At 43.3% G+C, this 25498-nt stretch overlaps 5 protein-coding genes across 7 annotated transcripts; 2 read left to right on the forward strand and 3 right to left on the reverse strand.

Annotated features, from left to right (window-relative positions):
* Window positions 1-265: 265 nt before the first annotated feature.
* On the reverse strand, window positions 266-6086 carry LOC310998696 (uncharacterized protein). 2 transcript variants are annotated; one of them, XM_083988861.1, is made up of 3 exons: window positions 5660-6086; window positions 2108-5370; window positions 266-1945 (listed from the first exon to the last, which is right to left on the reverse strand). In XM_083988861.1, the coding sequence occupies exons 1-3, from the start codon at window positions 6072-6074 to the stop codon at window positions 1745-1747; spliced, it is 3879 nt and encodes a 1292-aa protein (XP_083844987.1). In that variant the 5' UTR covers window positions 6075-6086; the 3' UTR covers window positions 266-1744. The 2 variants fall into 2 exon arrangements, with proteins under 2 accessions (XP_083844987.1, XP_083844986.1); XM_083988860.1 differs by having other exon boundaries at window positions 266-5370.
* Window positions 6087-6527: 441 nt separating this feature from the next.
* On the reverse strand, window positions 6528-10212 carry LOC310999270 (uncharacterized protein). 2 transcript variants are annotated; one of them, XM_083989602.1, is made up of 4 exons: window positions 10122-10212; window positions 9078-9821; window positions 8331-8756; window positions 6528-8220 (listed from the first exon to the last, which is right to left on the reverse strand). In XM_083989602.1, exons 2-4 carry the CDS (start codon window positions 9331-9333, stop codon window positions 7328-7330), a joined length of 1575 nt encoding a protein of 524 aa, XP_083845728.1. In that variant the 5' UTR covers window positions 9334-9821; window positions 10122-10212; the 3' UTR covers window positions 6528-7327. The 2 variants fall into 2 exon arrangements, with proteins under 2 accessions (XP_083845728.1, XP_083845729.1); XM_083989603.1 differs by having other exon boundaries at window positions 9078-10201.
* Window positions 10213-11041: 829 nt separating this feature from the next.
* Window positions 11042-12318, forward strand: LOC310999639 (trypsin-3-like; the record flags this gene model as incomplete). The annotated part of the gene is made up of 5 exons (XM_083990157.1): window positions 11042-11081; window positions 11205-11367; window positions 11582-11835; window positions 11916-12052; window positions 12149-12318. 5 exons carry the CDS (start codon window positions 11042-11044, stop codon window positions 12296-12298), a joined length of 744 nt encoding a protein of 247 aa, XP_083846283.1. The 3' UTR covers window positions 12299-12318.
* Window positions 12319-14223: 1905 nt separating this feature from the next.
* On the forward strand, window positions 14224-15493 carry LOC310999566 (trypsin-3; the record flags this gene model as incomplete). Its single annotated transcript, XM_083990040.1, has 5 exons — window positions 14224-14263; window positions 14402-14564; window positions 14779-15032; window positions 15111-15247; window positions 15344-15493. 5 exons carry the CDS (start codon window positions 14224-14226, stop codon window positions 15491-15493), a joined length of 744 nt encoding a protein of 247 aa, XP_083846166.1.
* Window positions 15494-15881: 388 nt separating this feature from the next.
* On the reverse strand, window positions 15882-20731 carry LOC310999539 (uncharacterized protein). The gene is made up of 2 exons (XM_083990004.1): window positions 20614-20731; window positions 15882-20248 (listed from the first exon to the last, which is right to left on the reverse strand). Exons 1-2 carry the CDS (start codon window positions 20728-20730, stop codon window positions 16850-16852), a joined length of 3516 nt encoding a protein of 1171 aa, XP_083846130.1. The 5' UTR covers window position 20731; the 3' UTR covers window positions 15882-16849.
* Window positions 20732-25498: the final 4767 nt, after the last annotated feature.

Here is a 25498-nt window from a genome sequence, read left to right on the forward strand (position 1 = left end):
CAGGCAGGAACACCATCTGGTACTGTTCATTTAATTATATTGTATTCCCACATCAAATTTAAAGCAAGATCATTTTTCAGAATATGTTTGTGTTGAAATGCTGAAGCTTAATTAGTTTTGTGCTGAAGAACTGAACAAGTATTGCGCAACACAACAATGTAATCAAAGGCAAGTTTTATTCAATTGAATATGTAGACATCATGGGAAATTTCTATTTCTTTCCATGCTAAAACAGTGGATAGAGGTAGAAGGGCACATGTTTGTTTTTTTTATGTTACGCTGATTCCTAAAACGCACAGGAATGATTATTTTTTTCCCTTTTTCTATGTTTTTTTTTTTTTTTTCAATCAAATTGACCTTGTGTTTACTTTACAGTAGTCATGAATGTTTTCAGTTATTTACTGGGCCATCAAATATTCTCAAATGCCCATTTTCATAAAATAGGACATGTGATTCTGTCCTGATCTAAGTCTACAGTTCTGATGTTAAATCATTCATTATTCACAAATAATACATTGAATTGCACTAAAGTGGACTTAATTCTTGTAAATATGGGTACATTCTAATCTGAAATGGCAATTCTGGGATATACACATAACATGGCACAGTTTACAGTAGGTGTTCATCACTACCAACCAGTATCACTCTATAATCAGTCATGACACGTTAGAATTAGCTGAATTTGACTGTTGCGACAAGAGCAAAATATACATTTTTGATCCTCAGTTGTTTTTGTATGTTCGTCTTGCCATTTAAAAAAATATTAATGACAAAACATCACTTCATCCAAATTTAATTTATTACAAAATTCACTATTTGACAACAGTGTCAGAAATAATTGTGTCATGATGCTACCTTCTCACTCTCCCGTGATCACCCAAAAGTTACATTTACAGAAATGACCTTTAGTGTGTAACTGTCACATTTTATTTTCCAATGCTTTTGCTCTGACCAAATTATCATGATGAAAACTTTCTGATGACAAATTGGGACCCAAACAGCAGCCCTGTGAATGCAAGTGCTTCCTAACAGGTTTGTACAGTGTCTCACCATCTTTTCATTGTATATTCTGACACATTATCTGTGACCACACTACCACCGCTCCCCCAAACTCCCCTCCCTGTCCCAAAAGCAAAAACCTACGTGTCTTTACAGTATCTTAGAAAGAGTTGCTCTGTGTTCTGGGAGTGAGGTCACATTGTTGAGTCTACCTTAACCACAAACTAGGCCTAGAATACCAAGACAGCAGACATGCAGACTGTACTCATAAAAAGGCACACAGTATACTGTACATGAAGAAACACAGTTCAAATGGTTCAGGACATATGATCAGAGCTATAAAAGTACTAATATTATCTAAATCTAACCGTCATTGGCAATAAATGAAATGTGGACCGAAGAACCTCATTAATCTGTAACCATCAGGAGTTATTTAAACCAGACAAGCATTTGGATAACTGATAATGCATTAAAAAAAACAAACAGTTAAACTAGTTCAATGGCATATGCATACACCTCTCTATCTAAAACATTATGAATGACTAAAATAAAATGTGCCTCAAGTGTGTAGATTAAATCAAGTTTCACTTTTATCTTTTTGTTTCTAATGCCCATCCACTCAACTGGTCAAACTGCACAACTGAGGGTCAAATAAATGAGGTTCCATTGAATAAAAATTATATTTTTATATACCATATATATATATATAAAAACATAACTAAGTCTTGTTGCTAGTGTAGAAATGTCAGATTTCTCCTTGTGCATGTTGCAAGTAATGCATCTGTAGATCGAGCTCTCGAGGAAGAGAGCACCCGCATATCATGCACTGGAGAAGTCGCTCTGGGGTAAAAGGCAAAGGGGGTCCAAGTTTGTGAGGCTCTGTCCGCGGGGCAAGCTGAGGTAGGGGCAGGGTCTGTGGCATGTGTGGCCTCTCGCTCATGACCGCCTGTGGTGTGAAAAAAATATTTGGGTGTGGAGGTCTTGGAAGTGCACCAACTGCGACAGAGTGAAGAGGGTGAGGGCCAGGCAAAGCAAGAGGAGGGAGCGGAGCAAGTGGAGGTGAGAAAAAAGGAGAAGGCTGATTAATGATTATTTGAGTGCCCGTTACCATTGGTTGTTGCTGCAGCTCCTGTCCGTTCCCTGGTTTGAGTTGGCCAGTGAGCAGCGTTTGAGGACCCACGGGATTACTCTGGAAGCCCCACACTGGTGTTCCCATGCCTTGGCCAAACCGATGAGGTTCGTACTGGATGGAGATGGGAACCTTCTGCGTCGCTGTCTGACTCTGCACGCTGGCCCAGCTAGATGACACCTGCTTTTGCTGCAGCTGAAAATCTTGATTATTTACCAGTTTCTCAGGGGAGTTTATAGTCTTTGGAATTCCCGGTGGTGTTTGCACATCCCATAAGGTGCTACCTACCCCGAGGGAAACGGGAGTTGAAATTGGCATAGCACTGCTTTGGTCTATTTGAGCTGACGTGGATGCGCCTGGTAGGCCCGAAGCCCACTGCTTCTGCGCCTCACAGCCGTTCCACGGTTTCTCCGGCTGGCTAACAGTCGACGTTATTACTTGAGGATTATTTACATCCCAGCTTCTACCGTCCTCTTTTTTAGGCAGTGTGGATGGCTCCTTTTGTGTTGACACTGGGGCACCCGGCCATCTTGGCAGCTGAAGCTCTTGGCCGAGTGTACTTGGTGAACTCTGTGAATTTGCCAGTGCAGCCGGTCTGATGCTCCACAGAGCCGCCCCGTCAATATAAGAGGACGGCATAGAAAAGTCATGTTGCAGAGAGCTTGTGGAAGCCAGCACTGTGGATGTCAGAGCATTACTCCAAGTCACAGGCTTGCCCTGCCTGTGCTGCTCCATCTCACTCGCTGTCAGTGGGCTGGATTTGTTTGGCACGGGCGCCAGGTGGGAGTTTACAATAGAAGCTGTGCCATCCTTCATGTGTGAGGATTCAGATGTGGAGCCCGACTGAGTTGTCAAAGGGCTCTCCGCCCAGCTTGAACTTCTGTGATGTTGCTGCTGTAGGCCTCCCTGTGGCAGGCTTTCAAACTGTGCCTGCTGTGTGGCTGCGTGATGCTGCTGCGGCGAGGGGACGGGCATTACCTCTCCGCCGTCCACCTTCCACTGCACAGGCTGAGGGTGTAGCTCCGACATCCACGGCTCCTTCTGATGCCTGCTTTGTAAATCCATGCGAGACGAGAGCATGGACGACTGCGTCTGCACCGCCCTCCTGTGCAGCTCGGCCTCTCTTATTGCGGAAACTTGAAGCGAAGACGGCTGAGAGTTGGTCAGCGGTCTAGACCAGCTCCACACTAGCCTCCCCCCTCTCCTCCCCCTGCTCCCCCTGCCTCTCATCCTAGCACCAATTGGAAAAGAATTATACTGGCTGAAACCTTGGCGTTTGCGAGCATGAATTTTCTGATGGACTAGCAGGCTGCTGAACCAGGAAAATGTTTTGTGACACTCTTCACAGCGATGAGGTCTCTCCCCTGTGTGTGTGTTCATGTGGTCGCGGAGGAGATAGGCCAGCCCGAAGCTCTTATCACACAGGTCACATTTGTGAGGTTTGTCGCCGTTGTGCGAGAGCATGTGGTGCTGCAGTTGGATTTCGTCGCTGTAGCCTTTACGGCAGCTAGTGCAGCGGAACGGTTTCTCCTGGTGCAGCTTTTGATGTGTTTTCATGTTCTGCAGGAAGGCAAAGTCCTTCCCACACTCGGGGCATTTGTATGGCTTCTTGCCTGTGTGTATGATGAGATGTTGCTGTAGGTAGCTACTGAACCTAAAGCCCTTTCCACACACTTTGCACTGGTAAGGCTTGTCCTTGGAATGTATGCGCATGTGCAGCTCTAACACTGAGCGATGGCGGAAGGTTTTTCCACACTCAGGACACTTGTACGACTTAATACTTATACTATCGCTTTTCCATTTCACCTGCATGTTATCACTGCCTATCAGATTAGAAAGTTTCTTAGGTGGTGCTACCGCCTTTTCTAAATATTGTGCTACAGGCTTGTGGACGCTTAACAAATGTACATTTAAACTGGCTTCATCGCGACAAACAGTGGGGCAGTGGGGGCAGGTGTGTCCCTTTTCACAGTACTTGTTAATCTCCTGGGGTCTGGGCGTTCTGTCCAGCGTCTCGTACTCTGCCTCGTGAACAAGCATGTGGGCTCTCAAGTTAGCTGGTTCACAATAAGTCTGCGGACAAAGAGGGCATTTGAATGTGCGTTGCTGCTCCTCCCTCTGGTGTGTGTTCTCCTTCCCAGGCCCTCTCACCGTGTCCTGTACGGGCGCGGGGGCCGGCTTGCAGGGCTGATCACCGGCGGACTTGGTCTCACCCAGTCTATGTTGGCGGCAGTGTGCCTTCATGTTCTGGGCGAAGGCAAACGTTTTGCCGCACTCCGGGCAGTGGAAGGGCTTCTGTCCCGTGTGGAGATACTGATGTTGATGGAGGAGGCTGCTGTACTTGAAGGTCTTGCCGCAGATGTTGCACAGGTGAGAGCGAGTGTTGTCTGTGTGTTTGCGGCGGTGGTCCTCCATGACAGAGTAGTGTTTGAAAACCATGCCACACTCGGGGCATTCATAGGGCTTGAGGGCGGTGTGACATCGCTGGTGATAGCGCAGGGCCATGATGTTTGGGAAAGTCTGACTGCACTCCTGGCATGTAAACATGCTCTCCTGGGAGTGGTGCATCATGTGCTTGGTGATAGACACCTTAAACTGGAACTCTTGGCGGCACAGCGGGCAGTGGTAAGGCTTTTCGACTGTATTGCTGCAGTTATGGTCCCTCAGCTTATCCACCGTGGAGAAGATCCTCCTACATTCAGCACATTCAAAAGCACCGTCCTCCACTGCGTGCACCTCCTTCTTTGGAGTGACAAGCTGCTGCTCCTCCTTCTCTTTATGTTCATTTCTGTGTTTAATGAGGCTGCTGCGGTGCTGAAAGGAAAGGCCGCATTCTTTACATGTGAGGGGCATGAGCTCATCCTCGTGGGCGTGAAAGTGGCGGTGAAGGTTGAACGTCTCACGCCGGTTGAAAGTCTTCCCGCACTCCTTGCACACCAAACGGCACTTTTTGGGCTTGGCTACTGTATCAGCAGCAGCAGCAGCAGCAGCAGCAGCAGCAGCAGCACCCACCGCTCGGTCTGCGTCCTCATCCTCCTCAACCACATCTCCTGTCCCGACCGCGTCTCCCACCACCGGCTCCTCCGGTCCCCTCTCCACGCTCTTCTCATCAGTGGGTGACTTTTCCTCCTTGTGAACTTCTTCTGGTGCATCAGCAGCAGTGTTATCATCAGCAGTGTTATCATCAGCATGTGCAACGGGCTGCTGCACTTTCTCAGCACTCTCTGTAACACTACCGAGGTCTGAAAGAGACAGAAGCACACCAGAATAATAAGAACTTATAAACGCAACAGACAAACCTATCTGTTGATACACAAACAAACCAGCCAGCTGCAACTAACTAACAAACACAGCGGTGCACTTTAAGTACACACACACACAGCAGTGCACCGTGCAGGGCGCCAGCTTGGTTGTAGGTAAATAACGTCGGTAGAGTTGACAGGGTGTATTGAACCTCTGGTGGGAGCTACAGCCCAGGTTAGCCTGGACGCTAAAGCTAACAGTAAAAATACATTAACAATGTTAGCATACCACACTTATCCTTTTCCTGCCCCCGTCTTTTCGCCTGCTCTCCATCGTCATCCTCAGTCTCGGACCAGTCGAAATCCCGCTGCTCGCCGCCTGCAGCCTCGGCCATTTTTCCAGCCAGCGTCAGGTCCTCCTCCGGTGAATTACATGTCGTTTTTTCGGCGGCTCCAGCACCGGACTCGACACTAACCCCAGAATGGCTGGCAACATCACCACCACCACCGCCACCGCCGTCGTTACACACACTGGCTCTCCGCTCACCGTCGGGGCTCCCCGCCGTCTCATTACACGCTGTTTCGTCCTCTGGCTTCGAGCCGCACGCCGACTCCACCGCCGCGGCGTTTTCCCCACATTTTTCCGCCTCCTCCGCGGGGGATTTCTGTCGTTTTGGAGACTCCGATGGGTCTACGGCGGCCATGTTTCACCCATGCACCCCCTTGTCCAGAGCACACAAGGATCACGTTAGCCAGCATGAACAAGGAATGACGTTTCCGGGCCCAAACTTTCAAAATAAAACACTTCTAACCAACAAGCGGCTCAAATTCATTATTCAGAAAAACATATTTTGAAGCCTGACGTTATAACTTTCCCTTTCCACCGCTGCTGCGAATTTGTCGCTCAACACATCAAAATACTCTGCTCACAACTTAATTAATTCATCGTAAACTTTTAAAGATAACCACTAACAATACATAAACATAGAATAGGCTCTGTGACAAAGGGACAAGTGATGTGCTGAGTTTATTTGCGATCCATATCCGGCTTTTATTAAAGTTTAGTTACATTTCATGGGAACATTTGCTATCTACAAAATATAGCTTGTGCAAAACTACGTAGATGATGGGAGTATGCTGTTTCTTAGCAACTATCTACAAACACATCCATCATACTGCATGCAAGATTACAATAAATAGCCCCCACATACTCATGTATGCTGTTTAAATTCCACCAACATAATTGATTTTAAGTCTGAAACTTACTGTGAGGTTTATGTTTGATGTTTTTTTTTGTTTTTGTTTTGTTTTGTTTATCATTTCACCAGAGATGGCAATTTTTTTCATCTTTGCCTCAAAACACACTTAACAGAACACAGTCTAACTTTATTGTCCAACCAAAGTTGGAAAAGTTTGTACCATGACACTTAAAAAGCACAGGCATACATTAGCAGGTAATTACAATAGCTGTATAACTACAATGTATGGGGACAACCTCAGAGTACAAGTATTTATGACAATGTAGTTAGTGTATCAGGAGAGTTGAGACAGTTCTGAAGTAGTAAGAGCATCAGGAGCATGTACACTGACATGCATACTAAAACATCAGCACCTACAGTTGTGGTTGTTGTCTTTATATTGAAAGTCTCATTCGTGAAGTTTTCACTCCACAGAAGAAACTGTTTCTCACAAAGTCTTTCAGCACAATGTGTATATGACTGAGGATCCAAGTTAATGTTAAGGCCAACCCATTATTTTCTCATCCATTTCAGTCCTCTTTGAAGACACATTTTTAACACTTTAAGTGCAAGATGGATCATTGGTTTTGGAAGTACAATTCCAAACAACTCATTTTATTTTTTACAGAAATACTGTCATTAGAAAAAGAGCATAATTTCTTGTCACATTTTGATAAAGATGTGCAATTTTTGAGTTTGAGTTTTTAAGTACTTTCCTTTCAGCGTCGTCTTCTGCGCCTGTGATCGGCAGCTCTACCTCGACGTGGCCTCTGGACACTTCCATTTGTGTCTGTGGGTGTGTCAGAGGGAAAAGTGCCATGTATGTCAGGGGACGATGGTTCAGGTACCACAGCTACAGCTGACTGATTATTTGGATGCTGGGTGATCTGCGGCTGCTGCTGTATCTGTGTTTGGTGCTGTTGTGACTGTTGCTGTACAGCATGTGACTGCTGCTGATGCTGTAGCTGTGACTGCGGTGGTGTTTCAATTCGCTGCTGTTGCTGCTGTGGTTCTATATGCTGCAGCTGCTGCAGAGCTGGCTGTGGCTGTAAGTGCTGTTGCGATGTTTGTGATTGATGCGCTTGTTGTATACGATGTTGCTGTTGCTGTGGCTGTGGTTGTTGCTGGGCCTCAAGCACTCCTAACAACCTTTGTAAGAGGACATTGTTTTGTTGTAGACTGACTGCTAATGCTTCTTGTGAAGCAACAAGTGTTCTCATGTCCTGTCTAAAACCTTCCCCAAAATCCCGCAGACTCTTCTCTACGCGATTTCCCAGTTGAATTGCTGCTTCTCCTAACCCCCGCAGCTCATCTTCAAGCCAGGAACTGCGGGGAGGGGCTTCAAGAGGACCCTGCTGTGCTCCAAGAGATGGCTGAGGACTGCTAGGCTGAGGGCTGCCATTGAGGAAAGGAGCACTGTAGAGTGGGGAAGGAGGCAGCCATCGTTCTGATGGAGGGGGTGGTCCAATGCCCAGACCTAGCCCCAATCCCAGTTTGTCCTCCATGCTGTTCTCGACTGGTTCACACTCAGGTTCCCCCATGTCTCTGTCACGCTCGGTATTGTCCTCGTCTTTGTCTAAACCATCTCTCTCTGATCCCTCCACTCCCACACCTGTAAAAAAAAAAAAATGTAAGTAACCCAGTGAGTATCAGTGCAACTAATAAGTAATGCAGCTTAGTAATTTATTTGAATGTATTCATTTTTATTTATTAATTTTTTACCTGTATCTGAGTCGGGGAAACATGAAAAACTGGGCTTTGGTCGGGTGTTTTGCTTTTGTCGGGCTTGCTGAAGCCTGGGGCTTGACTGGGACGGGCGTCCAAGCATTGAAGACCCTCTGCTGGATGGTAGGTAACAGCTGCGGTGTCGGGCGTCTGCCAGCCTGCCCCCGTTCCGCCTCTTTAAGTCATCCCAGCGCTTTTTCACCTCTCGAAGAGTACGCGGGACTCTGGACACAGCATTGACTCTTTCTAGGATTCCAGCCCAGATGCGCTCTCTCTCCCTCCGCCGGAGCCTCCCCGCAGGGCCAAAGAGCTCCCCTTCACACCGAGTGACTTCTGACACCAACACCTCCAGCTCTGCTCCACTGAATCGACTCTTTCTTTTTCCTGCACCGCCAGCAGCCAGTGCAGCTGACATAGCTCTGTCTGTAGAGACACGGGTGAGAGAACAGCCCAAAAGAGAGAGGAAAAAAATATAATGAACAAGGAAACGAAATGTATTTAAACAATGTTACATTTTACAGTGCTAAATGATATTGATCAAAATATAATCAATAACTACTTTTCACAAGACATGGAGAATGGAGAACAAAAATCTATCTACATTTTATATTAGCATTCCTTGTGACGATAGATGTTCATCTTATAGGTCTCTGCAAAATGCTGTAGATGTTTGCATTGATGAAAATGTATGAATGTACAGCCTCCTGACGATCTAGTTTCCCATAAAGTCACATTAAGACTTACTTTGTTCAATGGACAAGAGGTCGTCTGAGGACATGCCGGGTGCCATGATGTTTGGATGCACCACTACCACATTGAAGGGAAGCCCCCCAGGTAATCCACTGTTCTGGTCACAGCTGCCCTCCGAGTCATCATCCTCCCTGGGGAAGCCGTTTTCTGAGGCTCCCCCTCCAAAGGGTCCCTCCGGAGACTCCACTTTGATGTGCATGGGAGGTGATTGCTCGTACAGCAGCCCCCCCTCCTCGTAGTACTCAGTCATGGGTCAGACCTGATTTACAGCAGAACTGACTGGCGGGCCAATTCTGGTTCTGACATCTGCTTCCCCATCAACACAAGTTCAAGGTATAACTAAATCTAGTGCTGAAGACATTGCAAGTCTTCAGTATACTGCAGATCAGGTAACAATGAGCTGCCACACACAAACAATGGGGAGTGATTTCTTATGAAGTATATGTTAAGTATCTGCAAATGTTTAAAAAAAAGTATTCTTCAAATTAATCAAGTCATTGTTGCAGCTCATTAGGAAATACAATCATGTTGTCTATGTTTGGAGCATGAAGTCCACAGACTTTTCCAGCTACCTGGAGCCCCTTAAATCCAGGTCTGTCATTTTTAGATGCACTGATGTGCCACTAAAAACATCTGTACACTGTGTATATAACACCTGGAGCAGGCTGAGAGCTACATCTAAACGTCCAGCTGTGTTACAGTGAGAAGCATCATCCAGGCAGAGAATCGCCTCCAGAGCTGAAATACAACAACAAAACAAGGCACTGCTTACAACTGCGTAGCATTTTAGAACAGCCACGTTCGTGTGTCTCAGTGATGTCGACTTCTGTACGCTGTCGCATCGATGCGCATTTTTTTCTGCACCACATCCGCAATGGTTGCGCATTCCGCATACATTAGGTGCTGATCTTGCAATGGAGCTAGCTGCTAGCTAACGGGCTAACCACAGCTATAGGCAAAGCAACAGCTCTGTCTGAACTGGCAGCGGCAACTGGGGCGGAAATGGAGAGAAAGCTGACGCTGTTTTGTGTTTCTTACCTCATGGTAACGGCACATGGGAGGCAAAACAAAATCAAAACACAGTCGGTGCAGCTGTTAGCTCAGCAGCCGATACACAAACCAAGCACGGTCGCTTTCTGTTGACGTCAGCGAAGGGTATGTTCAGGACCAATCACAGTTTGGACATGTTGCACAGACGGACCTCGGACTAGTCGCGTAGTTTTCTCTAATTTCCTAGAGAGGAATTGATTTAGTTGTCACAACTACAGGGAAATGGAGACAGTGTTTGGATTAATTCATACTATTAAATCAGAGTAGCTGAACACGCAACACTATGACATTCATATACAGCACAGCACAGTAGAGATAAAGATTTTTGAGAGAATGTCTCTTGATAATAATTAATTGAGGAAATTTTAATCCTACAACAAAACCTAAATAGCTGTCACTGTTATTTGTCTTTTTTTCTGGATTATGGATTATCCTTTCCTCTGTAGGCTAATCCATACCAGCTGTCATAACATTTTACAGAATACCTTCCCTGACATTATTAAGATTGTACTCAAGACTAAAATAGTAAATCTTTTGAATATTTGTAAGTAACATCTAGAAAACACATATCTAATATCACTGCCACTGTATACTTAAACCTGGCAAATCATTTTAGTTGGTCTCCTTCACCTTTGTTTTCAGTGTTAAATGTATAGCCTAGCCCTAGTTAGTTCAAATGATCTAAAGACATAGGTGCTGAAGGTTGCATTTAAAAAAAAAAAAAAAGGAAATTCATCTATTTTCCTTCTTGACCATGCTGCTGTTTCCCAGGTGGGATAATGTTTAATCATGCTGCGTGGGAAAATCCTTGGAGTAGGTCAGATAAAGAGTTGTCGATTTAGCGACACAACTGCTATATAAACCCACAGCATCCAGTCCTGTGTTGTGTGAGCTCAGTAGGTGCAATCATGAAGTACTTCGTTCTCTTGGCTCTGTTCGCTGCAGCTTGTAAGTTTTATGTTTTGTTTGTTGTATTCATCTCAAACACTGCTTTTAACATCTTGAATCTTGAATTAAAAACAAGAATAGGTTTGAGATGCATGAAATTATAACTCTCTGTTTGTATCATAGTTGCTGCTCCCATCGATGATGAGGACGACAAGATTGTTGGAGGCTTCGAGTGCAAAAAGAACTCTGTGCCCTACCAGGTGTCTCTGAACTCTGGCTACCACTTCTGTGGAGGTTCCCTGATCTCCAGCACCTGGGTGGTGTCTGCTGCTCACTGCTACAAGTCGTAAGCATAGATCCCAATGAAACCACCAGTCTGTTAACATTGAATTCAGTCTGGAATAACTGTTTCCATTTTAACTAAATTACAATTTGAATTGCTCTATTTTATAATTTTTATACCACAAAGTGTCTTTGAGCATTTGTAAAAATGCTTATAAATAAAATGTATTATTATTATTATAAGCACATGACTTATCACCTCCATGTCTCTCTGTCAGCCGCATCCAGGTTCGTCTTGGTGAGCACAACATCGCTGTCAATGAGGGCACCGAGCAGTTCATCAGCTCTGCCAAGGTCATCCGTCACCCCAGGTACAGCAGCCGCAACCTGGACAACGACATCATGCTGATCAAGCTGAGCAAGCCCGCCACCCTCAACAGCTACGTCCGCACCGTGTCCCTGCCCTCCAGCTGCGCCGGCTCTGGAACCCGCTGTCTGATCTCTGGATGGGGCAACATGAGCGCCTCTGGAAGTCAGTAAAACACTGCAAGGGACAACTTGACAGTTAGTGTGTATGAGCAGGTATCACATCTGTTTTTTCTTCTTCTCTAGGCAACTACCCCGATCGTCTGAGGTGCCTGAATGTCCCCATCCTGAGCGACAGCAGCTGCAAGAGCTCCTACCCTGGACAGATCACCTCCAACATGTTCTGTGCTGGATACCTCGAGGGAGGCAAGGACTCCTGCCAGGTACCATGAGCTAAACTTATCATCACTGTTCCTCCATGTGGGAGAACCTCAGAGAAGCTCTGCTCACATCTTTGTTTTCTACCTGTGTCCTATCAGGGTGACTCCGGTGGCCCCGTGGTGTGCAACAACCAGCTGCAGGGTGTGGTGTCCTGGGGTTACGGCTGTGCCCAGAGGAACAAGCCCGGTGTCTACGCCAAGGTCTGCAACTACAACTCCTGGATCCGCAGCACCATGTCCTCCAACTAAAGAATGTCAAACCATGACAGCTTCAATAAAGATAAATTGTTAAAATGAACCCTATTCTCTGTTATTCCTTGTTTTGTGCTGTTGAATAAATTGATAAAGAGAGGCAATAGGAAAGGAAATATACAGTATGTCAAAATAAATATAAGAAACAGCCATGCATATAAATAAAGAAATAAGATGCGGGGAAAAAAAATCGACTAACGCCAAAAAATAATAAAGGTGTGGCAAATGACCTTTTTTTCACCAATATTTAAGATATATGAAATAAAAATTAACTGATATGTATGTTTCTGCACTTTAACAAATAAAATGTTGAACTAGCAGAGTTCAGTCCTTGCTAAATAAACCTTTAGGGGTTGTATAAAATTGTACACTGCCCATCCAAAAAAGAATTCACACACACTAATATTTAGTTGGACTGCCTTTAGCTTTCATTACGACACGCATTCGCTGTGGCATCATTTCAATAAGCTTCTGCAATGTCACAACATTTATTTTCATCCAGATTTGCATTAATTTTTAAAAGATTCTCAATGGGGTTAAGGTCTGGACTCTGTGGTTACATTGGACCACATTTCTTCCTTGAAGATGATGGTTCCCCACTATCCTTCCAGTTTTTAATAATGTGTTGGGCAGTTCTTAACCCAGTTTTACTAGTCTCAGCAATCTCCTTAGATGTTTTATTTGCTTGGTGCATGCCAATAATTTGACCCTTCTGAAACAGATTAACATCTTTTCCACGACCACAGGATGTGTCTTCCGACATAGTTGTTTAAGAAATGAGACTTCATCAGTTAGGGTTAAATAAGTTGTTGCCAGCTGAAACATAATCATCCATGCAGTCATTATCCAATGGGAGGCTCTCAGCTAAGTTTAGTTAAATCCAAGAGGTGACTTTTTTTTGTATAAGAGGGTTTGTTGTTTTTTTTGAAAGACTGACTACTAAAATTTCTTACTTCACAAATAAACCTGCATTCTGACTCCATGTTGCTTAAAACAATAAAAAAAAAAGTATCTGCCCCCCAATATGTTTGTTTGTTTTTCTGCAAATTTTGTAACAAATATGTATTGATGTGTTTGCTTTGCTTCACCGCTGTGACAAAAGAGGGTATTGATAAACAGGATCACTGTATAGAAACCTACACTTTAATATAAAGATTCAGGTGATGTGTCGTCACAGCATCAACAGCTATTAAAAAACATTAACACTGCAAACAATCCCAGAAACATATTTGAGGAAAACTATTGTTCCCACTAACAATGAAGAAATGAAGAAATTAAATGAACATCAATATGGTACTGATATTAATAATGTGACAGTCAATGTATAGAGGAATTTATTTTATGTTTTATCTTGGACTGCATTAAAATAAGCAGTTTGAACTTGCCATACAAGTCACAAACATCTTTCTAAGTAATGTTTTAAGAATCGTGGCTTAGAAAGTTAGTTTTAAAGAAAATCATATTTTTTCATGGTGAAAGGAAGCACAAGTGCTATAAATGAAAGGAAAAGCACTGATAAATACTTTTTAATTTAAGGTGAAAGTTAGTGTTTTCAACTGAATTATTCAATCTTACACTTGTGGCTATGAGATAAACAACTGGAATACAATCCAATGAATATAAAGTTATAGAGGGAGCAATAAGATTTTACATGAGTTCATTAAATTCCAACACTCATCTAAAACAAAGCCATATTTTTGATTGTTTTTGTGTCTCATAAACCAAGTGTGATGCGTGGCTGGTGGTGGAACTAAAGCACACACTGTCACTTCCAGATGTGATTTCACACAGGTTGAAAACTAACAGAGAGTTGAACGTTGAAATTCACGCCCCTTGGCCAATCAGATAACAGAGGGACGGAGTGGGTTTAAAAGGAGCAGCATTGGAGCTGAACAGACACTGAGGCTCAGACACAAACCACCATGAAGGCTTTCATTCTTCTGGCTCTGTTCGCAGTGGCCTGTGAGTGTCAGCCTTTGTTTTTACTCAGTCTTTAAAACAATTTCTTGATGATTTTTTAAAAAAACCATGATTAGCATTTCTTTAAATTTTTTCTTTCCTGCAGAACATAATCTCTGGTTTTTTCTCTACTTCTACCAGATGCCGCTCCCATCGATGATGAGGATGACAAGATTGTTGGAGGCTTCGAGTGCAGAAAGAACTCTGTGCCCTACCAGGTGTCTCTGAACTCTGGCTACCACTTCTGTGGAGGTTCCCTGATCTCCAGCACCTGGGTGGTGTCTGCTGCTCACTGCTACAAGTCGTAAGCATAGATCCCAATGAAACCACCAGTCTGTTAACATTGAATTCAGTCTGGAATAACTGTTTCCATTTTAACTAAATTACAATTTGAATTGCTCTATTTTATGATTTTTATACCATAAAGTGTCTTTGAGCATTTGTAAAAGTGCTTATAAATAAAATGTATTATTATTATTATGAGCACATGACTTATCACCTCCATGTCTCTCTGTCAGCCGCATCCAGGTTCGTCTTGGTGAGCACAACATCGCTGTCAATGAGGGCACCGAGCAGTTCATCAGCTCTGCCAAGGTCATCCGTCACCCCAGGTACAGCAGCCGCAACCTGGACAACGACATCATGCTGATCAAGCTGAGCAAGCCCGCCACCCTCAACAGCTACGTCCGCACCGTGTCCCTGCCCTCCAGCTGCGCCGGCTCTGGAACCCGCTGTCTGATCTCTGGATGGGGCAACATGAGCGCCTCTGGAAGTCAGTAAAACACTGCAAGGGACAACTTGACAGTTAGTGTATGAGCAGGTATCACATCTGTTTTTTCTTCTTCTCTAGGCAACTACCCCGATCGTCTGAGGTGCCTGAATGTCCCCATCCTGAGCGACAGCAGCTGCAAGAGCTCCTACCCTGGACAGATCACCTCCAACATGTTCTGTGCTGGATACCTCGAGGGAGGCAAGGACTCCTGCCAGGTACCATGAGCTAAACTTATCATCACTGTTCCTCCATGTAGGAGAACCTCAGAGAAGCTCTGCTCACATCTTTGTTTTCTACCTGTGTCCTATCAGGGTGACTCCGGTGGCCCCGTGGTGTGCAACGACCAGCTGCAGGGTGTGGTGTCCTGGGGTTACGGCTGTGCCCAGAGGAACAAGCCCGGTGTCTACGCCAAGGTCTGCAACTACAACTCCTGGATCCGCAGCACCATGTCCTCCAACTAAAGTCACCTTACAATCATCTGCTGTGAGACAGGAGAGTGCATCCATTTAATAAATAAATAAAACCCAATACTCACTCGTCTGCTCAGTGTCTTACACTACACTACACATCTCACTCAAAACATGCCTTTAACCTGATAATCAGATGATCTTTTTGCCTTTGTAGAGCAGAGGCACAAAACTTAAAACCTAGAAATAACAGGATCAATCAGATGCGAATACAAAAGTGACCTTTATTGTATGTAAGACAAACTATAGCATAAAATTATATACATCAGGGTGTGGGAAATGTCTTTTTGTGATTTCAATCCAATCAAGCCCCCACACCGAAGTGTGCAAATGTGTAGTTTTTCAGAAGCAGTGTAGAGATGAATGTTTTACCGAAGTGGAAAGTGTATTCATCAGCATATTGTCTTGTAAATGTAGCATCACTTGATTTTAGCCATCATATCACAACAGAACAAACTCTTTGACAAAAATGTTGCATGAAAGATGCTGATAGTCACATTCTTGTTGTAGAGTAAACAAAGTTAGAACTAGCACAACACCTTCTCAGAAACATTTTGAGTAACAGACTCGTCGTGAAGAACAGATCTACATGATGTTGAAATTTGATATTAAATTTACTGTGGTCATGCGGAAAATTAATGAATGGGGTGAGTGTGAAATTTGTAAAACTATACATGGATTATTCATTGGTTGGTCATAATATTTATGAACATGATGGGAAAATCAGCACATTCAATATATACTCTTGAATTTATTGCTGTAAGTGTCCAACATTTGTTTTTGTCAAGTTTGTCAAACAAAACTTTTACAGGTATAAACTTAAGTAAAGTTAATTCAATGTGACCTCTGATCAATTGTTAATTTGGGGCAGTATTAAAATAAAAATAAAAAAGGAGACCAGGAGGAGGATGAAAAAGAAGAAATGACTATTCAAAATGTTACAGTGGTTATTTCACTCATTGAAATATTTATTAACTGAACAGTGTTTTATAACAATCAGTTTACGTACAGGACAAGTTTTGTGTTCAGATTAGCCATCTCTTCTGGTCTTTTCGAATGGCATAATTGTAAATAAAGACATGAAGGAAACCTTGTTGCTTAATGAACTTCAAGAAAACAGACAGCTTCATTATTTTGTACATTCTGTATATATGATAATTATTTCAAAACTGACACACGGGTGGTTTAATAAACAATTGAACAAAGCAAACCAACTGAGTTGCATTAACTTTTACTTAACTGTTACACTTAATGTTTTCTATTGTTCTGCTCTGGGGCCACAGGGCCCCTGTGTTAAACAATGTAACGCAGCTGATGTCCATAAGGGGAACCAGATCTTATTTTAGGTTACTACAGCTGGCCTCTGGCATGCTGTAGGTAGTGGTGATAAAGGTCTGAAATGGCAGGAAATAAACTACCACAGACAGCGCACATGATGTCGTCTGAAGAGCCTTCATTTGATATGTTGGCATTTATGGTTGCGTGTCTTTTCACAGTTCTCAAAAGTTTACTGGGTTTTCCAAGTGCATTTTCAACTACTCTGCTGTGACTGGTTTCTCCATCTTGGATTGAGTATACGCTGCTGGGAGGAGTCTGATATTGGATAAAAGAAACCATGGGCTCTAAAGACGATGCTTGAGGAGTTGGGTCTGGATACTTCAATAAGGGGCTCGGAGAAGGGCTGCTGTCCTCAGGTTCAGGACATAACATTACTATGTGATTGTTTGTTTTGTTGTTCTCTTGGGTGCAGTGATCATCTATAGATAAATCGAAAGCAGAGTCCTTGGGTATGTCTTGTGTTGAGGAATGGCAGTGCTGGTGAGTGAACAGCAGATCTAGAGTCCTAAAGCTGCATCTGCATTGCTCGCATTGATATGGCAGTACCACTTTCTTCGGCCTGAACTGAATCCACTGGAAATCTTGGTGCTCGCTCATGTGTTTTTTGTAAGGCTCTACAAACCGAAAACCTTGCCCGCACTGAGGACAGGTGAAGCGGCCGCGTCTCTGTCTGTGGATTCTCTGGTGGTGCCAGAGTTTTTTCCAGTTGTCAAGAGTCTTACCGCAACAGGCACATGTGTAACTTTGACCCGGGGCGTGGGTCAGCATATGAGCTCGGAGTCTGCCCATGTGTCTGAACTGTCGCCCGCAGCTTGGACATAGATATTTCCTAGGGTCAGATCTGTTGTCTAGTTTGTTTAACTTTGACACGAGGTGTGAAAGATGGTGAGTCGGTATGACTGTAGACTGAAACGGTTTCTTTAGGTTAGCAAAGCGTTTCTTGCGGTTGATGTGTGTCAGTTTTTTCCGTGTTTCAGTGTGTGCAGCTGTGAGCGGAGTGGCTGACTGCTGTCCTGATGAACACCTTAGTGCAGGCACTGTGTACTGTATTAAGGACATTGTTTCTTCCACCTTTATCGGAGAGCTGGAGGTGTTTCTCTCTCCTCTGCACTGATTGCGGTGGGTGTTAAATTCAGACAGCACACCAAATAGCTTGTCACAATACAAGCAGCGATAAAGCTTCGCACCAGTATGAGCTCTCATGTGACTGTTGAACTCTTGCAAATGGTCAAAAACATTCTTGCAGATGTGGCATGTGTATGTTAGGGAGGGCTTGGGTTGTGAGTCGTCGTCGTCACCGCTTCGCGTGGGTCTACATGTGTGATTTTTTGCATTGCTATAATGAGTGAATGATTTTTCGCAGCGCGTGCAGTTGTACCGCTTAACTGACCAGTGCGTCAGCTCGTGAACGCGAAGGAAATAGGCCTGACCGAAAGCTTTGCCACATATATCACATTTATAAGGCTTCTCCCCTGTGTGGACGCGTACATGTCTTATAAGGGCAGATTGAAATGGAAATGTTTTACCACAATACTGACACACTTTTCTTTCTCTCTTTTCTGGAGAAACTGGTGTATCCAGTCCCTGACTGTTTTCGCTGTTGTTCCCTCTGCTACGTTTCTCAAATGTTTTGTTCTCGGAGTCCTGATTCAGCTCATGCTCATGCATCTGCATATGAGAGGCATACTCGGAGCAGGAGAATTTGATTTTGCAAAATGGGCATTTTTGATAAATGTTGCTCTTTCTGTGTGTTTTGAGATGAAGATTTAAGTTTGAGTTTTTGCTAAAACCTTTGTCACATTCAGGACATTTGAAAGGTCTCTCCCCTGTATGAATCCGTTGATGGATGACGAACTGAGACAGAAATTTAAACGTACGGCCACAGTAACCACATTTCATTAGAGTTTTACCTCCTTTTTTAGTGTAGATCACATTTGTGTCATCAATTGCCTGATTATTCATGTTGCTGCTGTCTTTTGGGTCCTCTGCTTTTTCTTGAGTTTCAGTGCTGCCTTCATGACCTTCTACAGGCTTCTCACTTGGTAATAACACCTTACTTATTCTCCTCCTTCTCTTGCCACCGCTCTTGCGCCTAAAAAGGTTTCGCTGACTGTTGGGACTCTCAGATTTAATTGTGGCATTGGCACTGTACTGTAAAGACTTAGGACTGTTTGACGCTAGCACAGGATTTACATGATCCAGCTCTACCTCTAAATTCTCAGTTTTCATAGCAGGGGGGCGTTCGATGGTTTTAGGTGGTTCCTCAGAGGATGTTATAACATCCATAATAGAGGGATCTATATTTTGCAACTTAGACTTCTTTGGAGAGCTGAGGGGCCTTTTTGATTGTGAGTTCTTGTTGTCATTCATGTCCACTGTCTGTTTTGTTTTAGGTTCAGGTTCAGGCTCAGCTGCTGGCTGGGAACACACTTTTCTTTCTGGTTGTGCCCGTTCCTTTTGTTCTGTTAGTTGCTCCTGACCTACTCCAGATGGTAGAGAGCCCTGGGCTTCCCTTCCATCCGTATCAGTCCCCTGTTTGTCAGCATCGATCTCCACCTGCTTATCAGCCTCTGCTCCCTCCACACAACCTGTGTCATTGCTCAACACAGATGAGGCCGCCTGGGATTTATCCAGCCTGGACACTTTAGCGGGAACTTGCTGATCAGTCAGCTTAGACCTTTTTCTTTTAATACCTTGGAAACTGGGTGTGTTGCTACTTTCTGGAGGAGTCTGTTCAGTTTGCACGTGGTCTAACTTGCTACCAGATTCAGTGCTTATATCTTGTGTCAAAGGCTGCTTCTCTCCTCGACTCCTCAGCCTCCGTACAGGACTGTCAATATTATTAGCATGAGAAGAGGCAACAGATGCACGTTCTCCTTTTTTTGGCCTTCCCCGTCTTCTTTTTTGCAGATTGCCTTGTGTTTCCTCACCAGGAACAGTATGAGGATCGGAATTATTAATTAGAGGACTGACTACAGTGTTAGGCACATTACCACTGATGTGGTTTTCGAAGCATGCTGGCAAAGGTATTGTCGTACTGATCTCCTTGTGCTGAACTGCATCAAGACCTGCAGTATCTGGGTCTTTTTTGACTTCAGGCCGCATATGTTTTCTTTTACGAGGGCGCCCACGTTTTCTGCGCACAGGCTGTCCATGGCTGTCTGTCGTCGAGCTGCACACAATCGCAGGCGTCCCTTGAGGCTTTGCGTCCATCTCTACCTGTGATGGTGTGCACTCACTCTGTGGACTATTTATTCTATCTTCTGTCACACAGTTTACATGGCCACCAGGGTCCAGGTGTGCTGATGAGCGGTGCTCAGCAGCAGTTTCAGTCAGTTCTTTTGCTTTCATTTCCTCTCCCCACCTGTCGCCTAGGTCTTCTTTTGCACTGCATCTCTTATCTTCAGTAACCTGTGAAAAAAACAAAAACAATTTGTCACATGGTACAATGGTAACATTGCACCTATTCTACAATGTCTCTGTAATTTGTTCAATAATATAGATGCCCAGACAATTAAATAGATTTTTTAAAACAATGCCAAATGTATCTATGGTTTAATTCATGTAGCCTACAGCTCCTACATACCACCAGACCTACATAAACATTACAACACAAAGCCCTTCAAGTTTATGTTTCAATGCAGACAAATTCATCCATATTCCTTTTTTTTTTTTTTTTTTTTTTTTACAAAGTTACTCCAAAGATTATGCTGTATACTGTAACAGACGGCATAATTTTTGGTGGGATACGTCTCTTTCTTTTTCTCACTAACTACCTGCTTGCAGTCCGAAGGAGCATGAATGGAATTGCAGGGATGAGGTGTCACAGAAGTTAACTCAGAGACTGTATTTTGGTCACTGCTTCCTCTGCTGAAGGACATTTTACTCCCCATGTCAAGAGTCTGTGGATTAAACAGTGACAAGGAGGTTTTCACGCATAAACGTCATGATGCCAGGACTAAAATGTCATTTTTTCCCGAGCTGAAAAATTAATAACAATTGTGAATATGATGCATGCTGTACTAACTGGTTACAATTAGTTGGGAGTGACTGGCTGTATTTTGATTATCCAAAGGTAATAAGCCCCTCCCAACTCTTTCATATCAGTGATTAATGTACAGGTGTATATACAGCGACAGTGTTGCAACTCTGAATCAGACTAAAGCCAGTTATCTCCCTCAGCTGCATTTCTTACTGCATTGCACTTCTTTCTACATTTCCAAAAAAATAAAGATAATGTGTTAAATTCACTGATTTACTAATTATACACTGTCCATAAAGAGGGATGAGCAGCAGAGTCTGTGATCCATTTAATTGGAAAATGTGTCAGAGAAACAGAATAAAAACTTTCTTCCTAACCTTGAAATTACAGTGAAGCAACACAGGATTTACTCAAGTATACAACTCTGCTCTACTTGGCACATTGTGTAATGCTACTTAACACCAATCAATTGTACTGGAGGATGCATGCAGAACATTTACCTTATAAGCATTTTTGCATTGCATTATTGTTTTTTTAGCAATGCAAAACAAAAAGCATTTAAAGTACCTGAATACTTTTGAGTAATTCCATACACACTCACGTACGATCTCCTAGTTCAAGTCATGGATTTTCTTGGAAAAATGTATGTAAAAATGTGAATTGAACTCAATTAAAAATCTACTGCAAATACAAATACAAAAGTAACATTAATTTATAGACTCAGACTTTATGTCGGTTTTTCAAAGCAGAATCAAAATCTGGATGCAAGATAGTGAGAACTAGTGGAGCAACACATTTTCAGAAAAGTAAGTTGTTCTTTTCAGTCAAGTGGATTACCAACATTTACACAAATGCAAATCATTCTGTAGGTCTCTCTTGGATGTTCAGTGCAACTTTCAACCAAATCCAGTGAATTACAACCTACAGAATACACTAACAAAGAATCGCAATGAATTTTGTGTGAGAAAACAAATTTACATGACTTAGCCTACATCTCAAAAAGTTTGCACATGACGTGGAAGTGGAAGGTATAGCCTAGCTGTCATGACCCCTCTTTCACAGCTGTTCACAACCACTGAACCTGACAGCATCCTCTGTAACAAGACTCAAAGTAGCTATTGCAATTTTGAGAGCACTGGGTGCACATAACAAGGTAACACAAGACTAGTCTGCATGGTTTTGCTCAAGTTCATACACAGTGACTGGCTGCTATTGTCAGCCTGCCTGTCATCTCCTCTGCATCATCATCATCATCATCATCACCTCTGATGATGGGAGGCAGACGGCTCTTTTTTGTGTTTAACTGTGGTATCAATAGTCACACAGTCGCATTGAGGATGCAGATATTACCAACAACTAGGCTATCACCGAACACTGCAGCTTCAGCACCGGGCAATCAGTCAGTTTTAAAAGCTGTAACCACTGCCAGCAGCATAACTAACAATGTAGGCGTCATCTTTCGCTAGGCCAGATCGCTAGCTGCGGTTATTGAACATTAACAACAGGCCACGCCAACATAACCGTTAGCTGTGATGATAATAACTACTCATATGCTGCAATGCTAAGCTACTAACATCGTGTGTGGGAGATTTATCGACACCTGTAAAACGATAAAATGTGAAGGGTGGGTAGTAAACACAAACTGCTTGCCTGCGTGGGGGAGAGTCAAGACTGGTCTCTGCGTAGCCATGCACTGACCGCTGCTGCTCCGCAAAGCTAGCTCAAGGCTAACATGAGCTCTGTCTCCACTGGGCTGCTGCTGCTGCTGCTGCTGCTGCTCGGCACTGTGTCTCGACAGGCGTGCATTTGGTCGTGGGGTTCAGCAGCTGTTGTTGTTGTTGTCGACGCGGACCTGGCTCTCACTCGTGTTCAGGGCAGTTTTTGCAGTGTTAAAGCCACTCGACATCCACGCAGCACACAAAGCAACCCTCCAAAGAAGAGTGGCAATAACGCCGAAAACGCCACAGACAGCGTGGATACTTGACTGCTGTGGGTAAATGTCGGAGTTTCGGCTTCTTCAAGCTGGAGTGACTTAAAAAGTGGCAAATAGAGGGTCTCTATCTCTTGGTAGATAGATGTATATTGCTGACAACTGGCGTTTAAGGACATGCAGTTGTGAAAAGTGCTGGGAAATAGTGACCCACCCTGCTATTGTAGATTTTGCAAGTAAAAAAAAAAAAAAAAAAAAAGAGAAACACCATCAGCGTGCCTCCGACTCCGCTTGGTTTGCCTTTTCCATATTAGGGTCAGTGGTGATAACATGTGCAGACAACATCCACACAAATCTATATGCGTGCCCGGTTTGTGTTGTTTTCTCACCCCCAAGGTAATTTTGGCGTCTGGTAGTGTATTCTCAGAGGGTTTGGAGATTTCAAGCGCACAAACACCACGCGAACGTCGCATGAGCGTCTTGTATTTGATTGATATTTACCTCATCATAAGTGGACACGCAACAGCGCCTGGTTTCTTTTTTCCTTTTGCGTAGAAACGCCCCCCTCTGCTGGAGGCATAGACAATAGACATTAGGTCACTGTCGACTTTCATCATCAAATGAGGAACAAATTAATTGCTGACGTTGACTCTAGATAAATAAACGTAATATAAATGTACACCTCATATGTCATTGGATACTATACGATTCCCAGCTGTTATTAAATTAAATCCATATAACTCAGTGTCGAAGAGAGTCTAATGTTGAAGCACAGCATCAACAGCACAACTTTTTTTTTTCCTACTGTGGAAATTAAACAATGTTGCACTTTCACCCTCTCTCCAGATCATCTTGATGGGGTTGGAGTCTGGAGACTATCAATGCTTTTTTTAAAAATTATTATCATTTTATTCAATCCTTTAAAAAACTTTTTTTTTTATATACATGGTAATTACTCTTTGTATATTTATACCTTTATATATTTCTCCTCCCCTGGCACAACTGTATTGTTATGTACATAATTGTTAATAAAGTTAAAAAAAAAAAAAAAAAAACCTGGACCCACCATTAGCTCTTTTCTTCTCATGGTTTGGTTCATTGTCTTGCTGTGGGACAAACCCCTGACTAACCAATATGACCCCATTTTTACTTCCCTTTTTCTATTGCAGGATACAAATTCCTACAATACACTATTATCTTAAACTGAAATAACCTGTTACAATATCAGGTGTGACTGGTTTAGATATTTGCACTGCTTAGTTGAAGAACATGACAAATTCAGTCAGTTTATCATGTGAATAATTTCCTTAATATAGCATGCTGCATTGTGAAATTATGAAACACATAGTGAGTTTGAAAATATAGTTTATTACAACATATATACTGTATTCTTGAAGTCTTCTAAAACTGGAAGGAACACACAAGGTAACATGGTCAGTTAAACCATCTCACAACACATTCTGATCATACTAAATATTAAAAAAAGAAGAAGTTTTCAATGCAGTACCTGGATCCCAGTCAAACATGGGTAAGCCATGCACTTACATCTTGACAATGAACATTACTGATTTAGAACTTCAATAACCACTGCAGGGGTACCAACTTGAGATTGGTGTCTATAGTCATTATTGGACTCTTCACTGCTCTGGTGTGAAGAATCCAACACAGTTAAAATGCATGTCGGTGGTCACTATATATCCCACCCTCATAAGTCTTTAAAACTTGTTTGGAACATTGAATTTTGTGATTAAAACATCAAATGCGGTTCACTGACTGCAACCTTTATGCACTTGGTCCTTAATTAACATAAAATGTCACATGCAAATTGGAAATGTCCACTATGGTTTGTCAAGTTGTAATGGGAACAGATGAGGTTACTTGGTAAATCACCTCTGCAGGTTTGCCTGGTCCGCTTTCAACAATGAAGCAGTCATCATCATCTAATTTCACTCCTGGTTTCCCGTTCACAGGATCTCCACCTTGACTTCTGTCCAGACTCAAAGCCACAACTTGGTTTTTCTTTATGTTACTTGCAGCTGGGACGTCGGGTTTTCTCTCACCATTCATCTGAACAGGAACTGTGCTCACAATTGGTGTCACCCTTTTAGGTTTGTTTTGCTGTTTGCCACCTCGCACTTGCTGTGCCATGAACTCCTGTGCTTTGGCGCACTTGTGCCTCTGAAGGAGCTGAGGACTGTCAAAAACAATATGACAGACTCGACAAATGACCCCAAGTTTTCCAGGCGACATAGGTTTGCTCAGCACACCTGGTGGAGTGTTTGTGGGTGTCTTCATCTGCAAGGAGGGATTAAAAGAAAGCCCCCAACCACTTGAGGTGGTTGTACTTGGATTTGGGATCTGACTCTTTGACAGAAGGGAGACATTGGTGGTAGGGTTGGATGTACTGGGTTTCCGACTGTATATCTCCACGGACGGAGTGATACACATCCCTTGATTGATTTGACTGTATGATCTGATATTCTGATTTTTCAACTTCAGAATAGAAGTGACACGTGTCGCCGGCATGCCTTTACTGCCAATGACGGGATTCTGCCTTTTTAGTTGTACAGGGGAAGTGACCTGAGGTTCCTGTGCACTCAGGTTCTGACTCCTACCTGTGCTGGATTTGTTTGGTTTAGCAAAATTCAGCGGTTTTGCAGTAATGAGTCTGAATTTTGTAGCATTCTTGGGTGAGTTACAAACATGGAAGCGAGGCACAACCTTCTTGCTGGAGAGCAGGAGCCCACAT

This window comes from Trachurus trachurus (assembly GCF_905171665.1).
Source record: "Trachurus trachurus genome assembly, chromosome: 16".
Classification (NCBI taxonomy): domain Eukaryota; kingdom Metazoa; phylum Chordata; class Actinopteri; order Carangiformes; family Carangidae; genus Trachurus; species Trachurus trachurus.

Bases quoted from the DNA above. Each gene is read 5' to 3' on its own strand.
- LOC310999539 (XM_083990004.1), bottom strand. From the start codon at position 20,730: ATGGGGAGTAAAATGTCCTTCAGCAGAGGAAGCAGTGACCAAAATACA. The intron at 20,249-20,613 runs GTAGTTAGTGAG...TTTTTTTCACAG, and splicing joins CTCCTTCGGACTGCAAGCAG to GTTACTGAAGATAAGAGATG.
- LOC310999270 (XM_083989602.1), bottom strand. From the start codon at position 9,333: ATGACTGAGTACTACGAGGAGGGGGGGCTGCTGTACGAGCAATCACCT. The intron at 8,757-9,077 runs GTAAGTCTTAAT...GTGTCTCTACAG, and splicing joins CCTCTTGTCCATTGAACAAA to ACAGAGCTATGTCAGCTGCA. The intron at 8,221-8,330 runs GTAAAAAATTAA...TTTTTTTTACAG, and splicing joins TTTCCCCGACTCAGATACAG to GTGTGGGAGTGGAGGGATCA.
- LOC310998696 (XM_083988860.1), bottom strand. From the start codon at position 6,074: ATGGCCGCCGTAGACCCATCGGAGTCTCCAAAACGACAGAAATCCCCC. The intron at 5,371-5,659 runs GTATGCTAACAT...TGTCTCTTTCAG, and splicing joins GCAGGAAAAGGATAAGTGTG to ACCTCGGTAGTGTTACAGAG.